This window comes from Sarcophilus harrisii, chromosome 3, assembly GCF_902635505.1.
Source record: "Sarcophilus harrisii chromosome 3, mSarHar1.11, whole genome shotgun sequence".
In the NCBI taxonomy this organism is placed as follows: Eukaryota; Metazoa; Chordata; class Mammalia; order Dasyuromorphia; family Dasyuridae; genus Sarcophilus; species Sarcophilus harrisii.
In genome coordinates, this window is record NC_045428.1 from 62,689,073 (window position 1) to 62,703,140 (window position 14,068).

A 14,068-nucleotide genomic window follows, 5' to 3' on the forward strand; every position below is an offset into this window, starting at 1 on the left:
AAAGCAGAAAAGGCACAGGAGCCCAAATGGAGCTTAAAGGCACTGAGAGTCCGTCTCTTTCCTGTCTGGGGCCCATGTTCTCAGATCAGCCCTAGAAGCCACATGGGAGGGTAACCTAAGGAATGGGATCTGCTGATGGGACATCGTATCTGGAGTTCTAGGGAGGAGTTTGTGCAAGAAAAAGGAGGGAGGCAAAGGAAGAGACAAACAGGAGGAGAAAAGGGGAAGAGAGAGAAGAGGGATAGGGGAGAAGGGACAAACAGGAGAGGGGGTGGAGGGAAGAAGCAAGGAGAGGGGAAAAGGGGCAAAACTAGAGCATAAAAGGAGGCAGAGGTAGGTCCGAATATGGGGTGAGGGGATAAGGCTCACCTGCCACCTCCTTCGAGACAGGAACAGCTTCAGGTGGTCAGTGCTGATATCCGCACCCTTTTCCTTTGCCTATAAACGCAGGGGAGGAAGTCAGACTGAATAGGGGGGAAGTCTTCAGCCCACACCTGGGCAACCTCCTCTTGTCCTCCCTCAGCCCCAACCTCTGTCTTCTGCAAGCAAGGATCCTGCTGCTGGCTACAGGGACTGGAGAGTGATACTAATAGCACAGATGAGGAAAAGGAGGCTGAAGAATTGTTTTTTGTTGTTTTTGTTCAGTTATTTTTAGTCATGTTTAACTTTTAGGGACCCCATCTGGGGTTTTATTCTCCAACTCATTTTACAGATAAGGAAACTGAGGCAAGCAGTGTTCAGTGACTTGGCCAGGATCATTCAGCTAGTAAATGTCTGAGGCCACATTTAAATTCAGGAAGATGAATCTAACATTCTATCCATTACATTACCTATTAATAAAATGTTTTTTTTATTTTTATTTATATTTTTATTACAGTTTTTATTTTTCAAAACATATGCATGGATAATTTTTCAACACTGATCCTTGCAAAATCTCATGTTCCAAATTTTTCCTTCCCTTCCTCCCCACCCTCTCCCCTAGATGGCAAGTAATCCAATCTAATAAAGTTTACTTCTGGATTTGAACTCATATCTTCCCATCTTTAAGAGCAGCACTCAATTTGTTATACCTCCTGGCTTTATGAAAATGGACATGATTCACACCCACCACCCACTCCATGAAGATTCTCACCTTAAACCAAGGATGCTCCAAGGTTTCCTCAGCTGTGGGTCGCCTACAAAGAGACAGAGAGCTTAAATGGGACCAAGAGGAGAGGGGAAATACCTCAAGATATGGCCCCAAGCCCAGCCCTGCAGTCCAATGGAAAAAACACTAGCTTTGATGTCAGAAGACATGAGTTCAAATTCTGCTTCTGTCTGTAGCTAGACCAAACCTATCCTGCTGTCCTTAGCTTCCTTCTCTTTAAATAATGATAGTACCTGGTTACCCGAAGGATCAAATGAGCACATACATATATATATATATATATATATATATATATATACAGTGCTTAGCAAATCTTCTAGTGCTTGATGTAAATAAGCTCTATAAATATTAGCTACCATTATAAAGCTATTAAAGCAGGGCTTTTAACCTGATCAGTGTCATGGACTCCTCTGGCAGTTTGGGGAAGCCTGCGAACCCCTCGTCAGCGTAATGTTTTTAAATGCATTAAATGAAGGGCAGATTTCCAAGGAGTTCAGTTACGCTGAAATAGTGTTACTGAAATATTAAAGAAACAAGTTCGGGGAGATGTTCCACCCTAAGAGGCTGGGAGGGGGCGGTGTGGAAAGGAGACCACCGGGATTGATGAAGGCAAAGGGGGATCCTCAAGGGCTACCCCGGGACTCACAGCCGGTCTCGAACCAGAACTTTAATGAGGAAGCCTCGGGCCTCTCGGCTCAGACTGAGGAATGTCGTCTCCTCAAAGGCCACGTTGTAGTTGTGGATGTTCATCAGCGTGGTCCGGTCATTCTCCCCAACAAAGGGCGAGATCCCGGTCAGACTGCAGAGGGAGAGGGCTGTTGATGGGAGGGCGCGGGGAGGGAGGGTTCCAGGGGCAGAAGCAGGGGGAGCTGAGGTTGATATGGTACAAATTTGGGAGGATGATAATCATCAGGGATAAAGGGAAAGGGCAGCGCTCAGGTAGCCACGAAGACTCAGATGTTGGCTACACAGGGATCAAAGCTGTGACATCTCCTTCCCAGATCCATGGGGTCTCCCTTTATCCCCCTCCCCAAATCAGGCTTAAGGCAGAGAGACAAGAGGGCACGGAAGGGACTCAGAGGTCTTTACCAGAGGAAGGCAACCACACCGACAGGCCTGTGGGAAAGAAAGAACAGACGTCACCAGCAGGGACCCTGCGTATGGGCTATAGCCCTCTCCCCAGTTAACATTATTGGGGACTTTTTGGTATCCCCGAACCTGGCACAAGTCCCTGACCCCGTCCCCTCCTGCCTCCCACTCACCACACATCGGTGACGCCAGACACGGGCGTCTGGTTGACGATCTCGGGCCCCACGAATTCAGGGGTGCCGTACTGGCAGTACTGGGGCTCATCTGGTGTTAGCTCCTGGGCATTGCCAAAGTCACAGATCCGCACTTGCTCGGAGCCCCCAGCCCCATCACACACCAGCAGGTTCTCCGGCTACAGGAGAGGACGAGATGGCTCTTTGTAGGTGCCCTGGTCTGCCTGGGCTCTCTCGGGCTCAGATCGCTGTTGTTTGGCTCCCCTTCTGCCCACCCAGCGGCCACCTCCCCCCCCCTTCTCACCTTGATATCCAGGTGCAGCACATGGCTCTGGTGAAGGTAAGCGAGTCCCTCCAACACCTGCCTCACATAGGTCCGGATCTGGAGAGACAGAGGGGCCCAGAGCCCACAGGGGAAGGGGGGTATACCCAGAACTGTTATCCAGACAGAATGTAGCCATAGTGGGGAAAAACAAGCTAACACAAATTAAGCAGGGCTCAGCTGTGATAGAAGAAGGAGCCCACGAGATGGCATTGAAGGCATAACAGCCAATCAGTTAACAAGCATTTATTTAGCTCCTGCTGTGTTCCAGATATTAGGCTAAGCTCAGGGTATACAAATACAATCAGAAAAAAAAAAAAAAAAGACAGCCCCTGATCTCACAAAGTTCACATTTTAAGGATGGAGAAAATTGTTTTTAAAAAGAGCTGAAAAGCAGCAGAAATTTTGACGTGGGCTACCTTTGATAAGGGTGATTGATACTGAACATAGATTCTGGGACAACTTTTGATGGGGAAAAGGGAGAAAAAAGGAGAGACCTTTGAGATACTGGATGAGAGAAACTGAACTCTCCAGAGAATGAATTTGGATTTGATTGGTTTCTTTCCATATTAATCTGTTTTTAATGGACTTAAAATTTCAGTGATAAATTTTGGTCAAGTTGTTTCCATTTTAAAATTACCAATTTTAAAAACTAATTCCTAGGTAGTATGTTGTTTGCAAAGCCTGGAGCCGGTCCCTGATGCTCCAGGGATTAATTGGACTAAGGGGTTCCCGTAGAATGCATTTCTCTCTTCCTGCCCCATCCACCTCCATCATCACACCATGGACAGAGCTATCTCCCCTGAATCTGGTCCTAGCCAGTTTAGCCATGGCAGAGAAGCCCCCCACCCCACTCCACCCACCCCCTGCCCTCACCTCGGACTCACACACGGTTGGTTTCCTGGCCATTCTTTCTAGAAGCTCTTCAGTGCAGCTGAATCCAGGGTCAAGGAGAAAAGAGGCCTGGATTGGCCCTCATCAGCCCTGGGCTTCCTCCTCCCACCTCCCCATCCTCCCCTCCCCTCCCGCTTCCCACCGGCCCCCTCCCACACCTAAGAGCAGCCAGGCAGCAGACCACATCTCCCCACAGCCCGTCCCTGGGTACAGCTCGGTGACAATAACGAGTCCCCGTCGCCTTTCAAAGGCTTCGTGGAAGTAGATGACACAGTCGTGCTGGAGCCTGGACAACAGCCCGGCCTCCCGACGTGCAGAAGCCTTGGGCTTGGCCTGGCTTGGGATGAACTTGGCAGCAAACTCGAGGCCAGAACTCCGCTCCACCACCCGACGGAGGTAGGAGAAGGCACCTCTGAGACACGGGGGGCCAGACAGGGTCAGGGCTCGCTCCCCTCGCCGGGACCCCTCTCCCCCTCCCCTCGCCAGGAGCCCCTCTCCCCCTCTCCCTGCTGGAAACCCCTCTCCACCTCCCCCTGGACCCAAGCCTCAAGGCCCTCAGCCTCTCCCGGAGGGGGATCCCCTGCCCTACCTGCCGATCTCCTGATGGATATCATAAAAGTCACTGAGTCTCCGTCCCCGCAGCTCTGCATCTTCCCCGGCTCCCTCAGTCTCCATGGATGTCTGAGCTGCAAGAGAGATAAGGCTGATGGATGGAGGGCTGAAGGATAGAAAGCGGGGACGGAATGAAGATAGGGGAAGGGAGCAATTGATAATGCTGGAGGTGGGCCAGGAAGTGGCAGACAGGGCAAAGAGAAGGGGCCATACTGAGCTATCAGTGGCTGGAAAATAGGACATTGGGGACTAGAAAAGAATGGCTAAGATATGGTCCTAAATTTGGAGTCAGGAAGAACTGAGTTAAAATAGTGCCTCAAATAATTTTTCTAGTGTTTTTATTATTTTTATTAAAGCTTTTTAATTTTCAAAACATATGCATGGATAATTTTTCAACATTAACTCTTGCAAAATCTCATGTTCCAATTTTCCCTCTCTTCCAAATAATTATTATTAATTTTATGTGACACTATAAATCACTTAACCTCTCTTTGTTTCCTCATCTGTAAAAAAAAAAAAAAAAAAAAATGGATGTCTTCTAAGATCTGTTTTGGCTCTAAATCTGTGATCCTATAAATAGAGGAACTAAATCCAGGAAAGTTGGACCACAGGCCCTGGAAAAAGGGAAGTATGAAAAGTAGGGTCCCTCAGGGGAAAAGGGAAAGGGGGAAGAACCCTACCTGTTCGAATGGCAAGCTCAGCCTTGCATGACACTTCCCCTGCCAGGTTGCGGGCCGTGCAGGTATAGACGCCGCCATCTTGGGGTCCCGTGCTCAGCACTACCAAGGAGCACTCACTTTCCTCGTACACAAAGCTCACGTGGCTGCTCTCCTCCAACAGGGCCTCTTCCTGCAGATCAGGAGATCACCTCCACCCCTGGGCCCAATCACACCCAAGCCCCCACATCTCTGCTGTGCTCCCCACAGCCCTGACTCCTCATGGGAACTTCAATATCTTCCTTGTTTATCTTCCCAAGGTCAGCATCCCCCACTAAAAGCCAGCTCCATTCAGAGGGCTCATTTCTTGCTGCACCTTCTTAGAATAAGAAAACTCGTGCTCTCCCCCAAGACTCTCCCAGGTTTGCTTCCATTCTCCAAACTCTTCCCTTAACCTTCCCTTAGAAGCTGGAGCTACCTCTTCCCTCCATCCACTCACCTTGTACCACATAATATCGGGCAGCGGCTTCCCTTCCACCACAACGGCAAAACGAGCCGTCTCTCCCGAGCCAACCTCCACGTCCTCCATGATGGACTCGAACCGCGGTGCCTCTGAAACACAAGCAAGCTGGAGGGGACGGTTGCAAGGAGGGAATCTTCCTTGCTGGAAATCGTAGTCTATGGGGTTATTTCAACTCCTCTGAGAGGTCATGAAAGTCCTCAGCTTGAGACTCTTCAGTGGCTCACTATCACAAGGCCCTTTGAAACCTTACTTCTGCTTTAGTTCAGTTAATTCTGTCATACATACCCACGTCCCTCTAAACTGGACTCTGTGATTTTGCTCACATGGTTCTTTATGCCTAGAATTCTTTCCCTCCTCTTCACTTGTTGAATTGCTTTATAATCCAACTCAAATGTCACCTCCGGGAAGCCTTTCTTGCCGCTCACTTTGGTTTACCATGACCTTTTTTCCTTAAAGTCCCACCTAACACATTTGATTGTACCTTTTATTGTTATTTCTTTTTTATTAATTGCTTTATTTTTCTGATTATACATGGATGTTAACTTTTTAATACGCATTTCTTGATGAACCATGTTGAGAGAGAAAAAGAACAAAAGGGAAAAACCACAAGAGAAAAAAAAAGCAGAAAAAAGTGAACTCTACCTTTTCTTGTACAATGCAATTTTCCTGGATTATTTTGTGTTCTATTTGCCAATGTTTATCATATCCTCCTGAATTCTAAGAAGACAAGCCCTCTCGAGTTTAATCTCCCCAAAGTCTAGCACCTTGTACCTTTTATTGTACAATGCAATTTTCACGGATTATTTTGTGTTCTATTTGCCAGTGTTTATCATGTCCTCCTTCTGAGTTTTAAGAGGACAAGCACTTTCAAGTTTAATCTCCCCAAAGCTTAGCACAGGGCTCCATATGTAGTGGGCACTTAATATAAATAGATATCTGTTGGACTTAATTGACCTGAATTGAATCGGTCTGGCTAGAGCCTTGCAGATGTGATGGACTCATAAGTGGCTCCAAGCACTGACCCCAAAACCTGGCAGGAGGGACCCCAAGGAGCTCTGCTTTTGATGAGAGAAAGTCAGGGGTTGGTCCCGGGCACAGCTGGAGGAAAACCGCACAGGGACCTGGAACCAACTAGTGAGCGGTCGGTGCTGATTGGTCAGGCCCTTGTGCCAGCCCGATGGGGAGTTAGGAGGATGTCTGTGGGCTCTAAGGCTGCGCTTTGAGAGCTTCTTGTACTCGGTTTGTTGGACAGAAAGAAATCAACTTCTTTTTCTTAAATGCCGGCAGCATCCCTTTGGAAAAGGCAGCAGCCTCGGGAGGAGCCCAAGCCCACCTGCGAGTTCCAGCGTGACGGAGCAAGCCTGGGTGCCGTGCCGGTTCCGCGCTGTGCAGCTGAGGGGCCCCACGTCGCGGCGATTCACGTGGCAGATGCGCAGACAGTATTGGTCGTCGTCTGGCTGGCTCAGTTCGTACATGCCCGCGCGGGCCTCCAGCAGCGCCCCTCGACAGCTGGCAGGGGTGGCAAAGAGAGGAATGGTCACCTTCAAACGAGGGGCATTTTAGCAATCATCAAAATAGTATTTTTAATTTTTTTAATCTTTTTAAATTTTTATAAAAAGTTCAGGGTTCAGGGTTAAACATTCCTGATTTAGGGTAAGATTACCAAGTTCAATAGCTCATCAATTTTATAGCAACGTTTTCTTTGATCTTTTCTCCCCAGAGGGAGAGGGGCAGGTGTAGGGAGCACAGCTGGATAATGGGGCTAAGAGAAGGTAGAAGGGGGGTGAGATGCACTGGGTAAGGCAGAGCAGAGCCAGGGGTGAAGAGCACCTCCTCCAGACAACTTGGGCTTCCACGTGGTTGAAGGTGACAGTGACACTGACCGGCTGCCCTTCTACCACATACACCACGTCTGGCTTGTCCAGCACAACAGGGGCCTCCTCCAGGACCGGACCTAAAGAGCCGGAGAATAGATGGGGTGAGGAGGGAGGAAAACACCGGAGCTCCTCCAGAGCTGCAGAAGCAGAGACAAGAATCCATCGGAGAGACACAGAAAGCTAAGGAAAGGGCCTGAGAACTCATCGGGTTTGAGGCCTAAGAAGCTCAGAGGCAGGGAGGGGACCCCAACTGACTCTCCCGACTCCCTCTTGGGGGCCCTCTCTCCTTACCCCCCCCACTGGGGGGGCCCTTCAGCTACACTCCTGGAAAGAAGGACCCTTCCCCAGCTAGTACAGATGGTACATGATTGTCTGGTATCGCCCATTTTATAGATGGAGAAATTGAGAAGTTCAGGGTCTTGCACAAGCTTACAAAATTTGAAACTCAGCTTCTGGGTACAGCCTCTAGTATAGGACAAAGGTTCTTAACCTTTTCTAGGGCATGGACCAGATTTGGTGAAATCTATGGAGCAATTCTCTGAATCATATGTTTTAATTTAATTTTTAAAAAAGAATCATTTTTAAATGCTTAACAAACATTTATACAAACAAAATATACAAGATTAAAAGGACAACCAATTCTATTGAAATGCAATTATCAAAATTAAAAAAATTTGGGGATCCCAGTTTAAAAATTCCCAATTTAGGATAAGACTTCCAAGTTCAACAGTTCTACAATTTTATATCATACCAGTGTTTTCTTTGATTTTTTCTCCCTTGAGTTTTGGTAAAGCTTATTTTTGTGAAAGACTCAATTTTGCCTTTCAAGGCTAGCACCCCTCCTGGGTCTCTTCTCATCAGTTTTCAGAGCTAGTCCTCCCAGTGGCCATATCTGCAAAGCTCTACCTACTTTGGCTGAGTCATATATGGTTCCATTGCCTTCCACCAGGGAAATATTCACCGGTTTACTATACCCACAGGCAATACCGGATGGGCATATGCACAGATATACTCAGATGATCTAAGGGGAAGGAAATGGGTTGTTTCCACCCTTGAGCCAAAAGAATTTAGGAGAGCTAAGAGTAGCCTGCAGGTTTAGGCAGGTGCTAGGGAAACAGGAAACAGAAGACACAAGATGAGAAGGGTGCAATCAAATAAAAATTCTGTCATGTCTCACAGAACTCAGAAGCTGGAGGTTCTAGGGCCCAGTCTTTGGTAGGGTGGAAAACCTCATCTCCTTTCCTCCCTGAATTCCTGGTTTGTCCCAACCCCCTGCCCAGCCCTGTCTTAGTACATTGGGTTTCCTTCCAATCCCATCTAGGACCATTTCTCCCTCTGTCACTCAATACCATCCCCAGCAGGTTCTCATCACTATTCCTATTCGTCTCCCTTTACTGGGGAGTAGGAGCATCCCAGGACCACCACCTACCCCGTTCCAGCAGCTGCACAGGTTCGGAGGCTGGGGAAGGCTTGCTGCTGCTCTTGACTGTGGTGCTGAGGACTCGGAAGATGTGTTGTGCCCCTTTGCGCAGTCCCATGGCTGCCCAGCTTGGTTCCCTTAGGCCAGTGGCCAGAGCCGTCCACTGGCCGGAACCTACCACTTGATGCTGGACTGTGTAGGTCAGAGTGTCGGGATCTGACAGAAGGAAAGCAGGGAGGAGACATTTTTTGTGGCAAGGTTTTCCTGCTCACACTTAAGCCTCCAACACTAAGACTAGGGCTTCCCTTCCCTGGAAAAGAGGGACTCCTGCTATAGCTTGAGAGCTAGAAGGGACCCATTTAGTCCAAGCGCCTCATTTTACAAATAAGAAAACAAATAGATGATTTGCCTAGAGTCGGTCAGCATTCGAACACAGACCTGGTTCCCCATTGAGTTCTATTTCTATTATCATGTGATGCATGTGAACACAGCCATTGATGCTTCTCCAAGTAGAAAAACCGAAGCACAGAGGAGGAGCACAGCCCCGGACCGTTCTGTGTCCCCAGGGCCAGATCAGTAGTCAGCAGACACAGTTGGGCACAGTGAAATACCTGACTCTTAAGTCCTAACTCCCAGTGACGGCTCACAGATGATGTAGGAGAGGGAGGGAGGGAACTTGGGAATGGGAGGAGGACTGCAGTCCCACCAACCCAAACCTTCCTCCCTGTTCTCCTTTCTAGGAGCCTTTCTCCCATCTGTTCTCACTCCATTTAGCGAGCTTTACTCAATGCTTGTGGGTTTCCTTAAGCCCCCATGCTCCCCTGGCAATATGTGCCCACCAGGACTCTCTGCATCCCAGACTCACCAATGGCCATGTCGACACTTCTAGGAGGGTTCCATTTGAGCATAACCATTCTCCCAGTCACAGTCACAACTTGTGGGGGCCCATCGGGAGGACCAGGAACTAGATCTGAAAGCCATAACAAGAAGAAATTCTAGTGAGGTGGGGGTGGATCCCACATCTCCCAGGAAGGAATGCCAAAATCACAGGGGCTATTCAAGTGCCCATGAGTAAATCCCAGAAAAAGGGACATCAGTTATCACCATGTTATCATCATCATTATCATGCATTATCATTATCATTATCAGCAGCAGCATTATCACCATCACTCATCACCACCTTCTTCTTCTACTTCTCCTTCTTCTTCTCTTCTTCTTCTCTTCTTTTTTTCTCTTCTCTTCGTCTCTTTTTTTCTTCTTCTTCTTTTCTTCTTTTTTTCTGCTCTTCTCTTCTTTTTTCTTCTTCTTTTCTTCTCCTCTTCTTTTTTCTTCTCTTCTTCTCCTTCTTCCTTCTCCTTCTTTCTTCTTCTTCTTCTTCTTCTTCTTCTTCTTCTTCTTCTTCTTCTTCCTCTTCTTCTTCTTCTTCTTCCTTCTTCTCTTTTCTGTGGCTAAAAGCTCTTATCACTCAATTTCCCATAGTCTGACTTAGTTTTTAAATTTCTAAATGTAAATTTTTACAATTAACAAAAAAAAATGTTTTTTTTTCTCCTTTCCACCATACCCTCAAAGAAAAAGAAAACCTTTGAAATAAATATGAACAAATTCCTACATTGGCCCTGCCCCAAAATGTATGTCTCGTTCTGCATCCTGAGTCTGCCACCTCTACGTCAGGAGGTGGCTACCACGCTTCATCACTGAGGTTCTGAATTCATAGCTGGTGATGATTGAGATTCTGGTGAGCTCTGAAATCTTTCAAAAAGTTGTTTGTCTGTTATTGTCCACGTGATTGTGATTATATAAAATTACTCTTCTGGTCCTGTTCGTTGCACTCTGTATAATTTCCCAGAAAGCCTGGCTACTTTCTGTCACCAACTCAGTGATAAGCGTCTCTAAACTAAGCTAAACTGGTCCTCTGACCAATGAATCCAGGTAATTCCTTCTACAAATATGGGTTGAACCCTTCTTAGCAACTTTGATTTAGAGAGTTGCTCAAAGAGTAACCAGGGCCACTAAATTGTGCATAAGAATCTTTACAGGCTGCACATGGACTTAGTTTTAAAATGCAATATTATATATTTTGCATGATTGCACATGTATAATCTATATCAAATTGCTTACCATTTCAGGGAAGACAGAAGGGAAAGAATTTAAAATGCAAATTTTTTGAAAATAAATATTTAAAAGTATTTTCACATGTAATTGGGGGGAAATAAAATATTCAAAAAAGTGATATTATTTATGTTTTGCTGTATTTTTACTTATTTTGTTAAATTTTTCCCAGTTACATTTAAATCACGTTTAGGGGTATTTTAAGTCACAGGTAGTCCCTGGAGGATGTGTTTATATACATAACCTAAAGCAGAGGTTCTTAAACTGTGGATCTCAACTCCATAAGGGGTTGTGTAACTGAATGTAGGGGTCATGAAGTTATGACTTACTATCAGTAAATATTTGATTTGTATGCTTGTCTTATATACCTATATACCCAGAGTCATGTAAAAAGTTTTGAGGGGAAAAGAGATCTTAAATGGAAAAATTTTACGAAGCAACAGATTAAGTAATTTGCCCATAGCCACAGAGTATCAGAGACAAGACTTGAATGCAAGTTTTCTGTCTCTAGACAGATATCTTAACTTAAGAGTCCATTCCCTAGCCCCCAAGCAATCTGTGGATAGATTTCAGGAGGGATCCATGAGTTTGGATGAAAAAAATACATCTTTATTTTCAACAGCCTCTAACTAAATTTTTGCATTTCCTTCTATTATGAATTTTTTAAAAACTTATTATTCTGATAAGAGTCTCATAGCTTTCACCCGTCCATGAATAAAAGTCAAGAGACCCTAATACATGAATTAATGCAAAGTGAAATGAGCAGAACCAGGAGAACATTGTACACAGTATCTGCAACATCTTGCAATGATCTACTACAATTGATTTTGCTCTTCTCAGAAATACAATGATCCAAGATAATTCCAATACACTCATGATGGAAAATGCTATCCACATCCAAAGAAGGAACTGGCAGTTCACAGCATACTATTTTCACTTTCTTTATTTTTGTATGTGTTTTTTTTTCCTTTTGTTCTGTTTCTTCTTTCACAACATAACTAATATGAAAATGTTTTACATGATTGCACATTTATAACCTATATCAAATTGCTTACTGTCTTAGGGAAGGTGAAGGGAAGGAGGGAGGAAAAAATTTTGGAACTCAAATTTTTATGAAAAAATGAATGTTAAAAATTGTTGATGCATGTAATTGGAAAAACTAAAATACTATTTAAAAGAAAAAGAAAAAAATTCCCATGTAGTCCAGGGCAAGCCAAACTTATTTGGTCTCTATACAGAACACCATGTGAGATCCACAAGCACCTATATATTGATCATTTGATCTTGAAGTGAAAATATCAATAGCGTTCCCCCCCTCCAAACCTCCATCCTCTCTAATAGTAAAAAGCTTCTAGACAAATGTGCAACTGTATTTCCCTTTCTAAACCAGGGATTCTGAGATCTCAGGCTGGGAAGGGACTGTCAGGAAGGGGGTCTCACCTGTGACATAGAGGTGGGCATAACAGGCAGCCTTGCCCAACTTGTTAGCGATGACACTCTTGTAGACCCCAGCATGTTGTGGCCCCACCATGGGGAACACCAGTCGATGTACATCCCTGTCTGGGGAGCGAAAGAAACACAAAAACAAACACAAGGTGGGAGCTAGAAAGACCTTACAAAGGCTGAAGTCCCAAAGTTCAGTCGAGATCCTGAAATCCAATAACAGAGAGGAGACCCAGAGACAAGGTTGTGGACTTACTGGCGTCATCCCTTCTGCCAGCACCCACCAAAGAGAAAAGAGAGGGATGGCAAGAACGGAAGAATGGTTGTTTTGGGTCAGAGCTCTGGTCTAGCCAGCTCAAGGCGATTCCCGAGTCTACTTTTGATTCTTAAAGATCATATGATTTGTCACTTGGAAGGGATCTTGGAGATCATCTAATCAAACTACATCATTTTGCAGATGAGGAAATCAAAGTTCAGGAAGATGTGTTTTGTCCAAGGTCCCCAAGATCACACAGGTTATTTCCTAGCCTTCAGGTCAAAAATTTCTGCAGACAATCTTGGGTACCCCTTCACTTCAAATTAAATTTGTTTAAAACTTAAATGATCATCTTTCTACTGTTTCACCCCCCAAAAAAACTAGTCCCACCCCCTTCAATTTCTTTTTTTAATATATTTATTAATTTAAAACTTGAATGCAAAATAAGAAAAAATGAAACAGAAAAAGACTTTAAAACTCAAACAACTATCATGTGCCCAGTTAAACAACAATTTCTCTATTTCTGTTAGCACCCCCAGTCTCCCTGTCACCAAGCTTGGAATCATCCTTGATTTCTCCCCCTCCCTCTCACCCTACACCAGTAAATCACTAAATCTCTTTGATTCTTATTCTAAAATGTCTTTTATACCTTTTCCTTTATATTTTCATCACAGCCATGACCCTAGTTCAACCCTATAGTCTCTCATATCTGTACCAAAATAGCCTCGTATTACAGAATTGCAAAATATCAGAGCTTGAAAGACCTTAAAGATGATTTTATTCAAGCCTCTCATTTTACAAATGAGAAAACTGAGACCCAAGACCCCATGGCTAGCACCTCAGATATTATGGACTCCCAAGTCTAGTGCTATTCCTGCTCTCTAACTCTTCCCTCTGCTTTCAGTCTTCCTCCCCTCAAATCCAACCCACACTATATATACTATTAGAAAATCCGATAACTTTTATAAAGATTACCCAGCTCTGCACATACAACCACAGACTCAGAGACTTCTAATGACTCTCAAATGGCCTGCAGGACAAAATTCGGACTCCACACAAAGGCCCCCCTGCTGTTCCAGGCTAAGATTCCACCACTCTCCTACCAATGCACTTTGCCCCACTCCACATGACCAGTGAATTTTTCTAAGCTGAAAACCCCACAATTTATTGATGGAAGAGGGAGATACTGCACTCATGAGCTGCCCCTACCAGAACATTTCCCTTATCTAGGACCTTCTTTTCTCTCCTAAAAATCCAGAGATAGACAAGCGAGATGGAAATTCAGGGACAGAGTCACAGACAAAATCGGGGGCATATATATATCAGACATATATCAGATATATCAGAAGTAAACAGAAGGAAAGGTACCCTTGCCTATGGCAGTATGAAGCAGTAGAATCGATGACAGGGTGATGCTGGAAGAATAGATCATATCTGATTTTTCTTGTGTAGCAAAGTAATTATATAAATATGTATATATATATATATATATATATTAGATTTAACATATATTTTACCATGTTTAACATATATTGGATTACTTGCCA

The 14,068-nt window shown here is 45.0% G+C and overlaps 1 protein-coding gene across 8 annotated transcripts in view; it reads right to left on the reverse strand.

The window, feature by feature from the left end:
• Nucleotides 1–14,068, reverse strand: part of SPEG (striated muscle enriched protein kinase) — a 79,714-nt gene that overhangs the window by 16,260 nt on the left and 49,386 nt on the right. For all 8 annotated transcript variants that reach the window (XM_031957987.1, XM_031957986.1, XM_031957994.1 and 5 more), the window contains 16 exons: nucleotides 12,263–12,382; nucleotides 9,579–9,683; nucleotides 8,723–8,929; nucleotides 7,247–7,370; nucleotides 6,750–6,925; nucleotides 5,393–5,505; nucleotides 4,918–5,086; nucleotides 4,215–4,311; nucleotides 3,837–4,037; nucleotides 3,608–3,665; nucleotides 2,714–2,791; nucleotides 2,410–2,588; nucleotides 2,237–2,263; nucleotides 1,794–1,946; nucleotides 1,133–1,175; nucleotides 370–438 (listed from right to left, as the gene is read on the reverse strand). In XM_031957987.1, coding sequence (XP_031813847.1) covers nucleotides 370–438; nucleotides 1,133–1,175; nucleotides 1,794–1,946; nucleotides 2,237–2,263; nucleotides 2,410–2,588; nucleotides 2,714–2,791; nucleotides 3,608–3,665; nucleotides 3,837–4,037; nucleotides 4,215–4,311; nucleotides 4,918–5,086; nucleotides 5,393–5,505; nucleotides 6,750–6,925; nucleotides 7,247–7,370; nucleotides 8,723–8,929; nucleotides 9,579–9,683; nucleotides 12,263–12,382 — 1,919 coding nt within the window. The remainder of the gene's footprint in view (nucleotides 1–369; nucleotides 439–1,132; nucleotides 1,176–1,793; nucleotides 1,947–2,236; nucleotides 2,264–2,409; nucleotides 2,589–2,713; nucleotides 2,792–3,607; nucleotides 3,666–3,836; nucleotides 4,038–4,214; nucleotides 4,312–4,917; nucleotides 5,087–5,392; nucleotides 5,506–6,749; nucleotides 6,926–7,246; nucleotides 7,371–8,722; nucleotides 8,930–9,578; nucleotides 9,684–12,262; nucleotides 12,383–14,068) is intronic.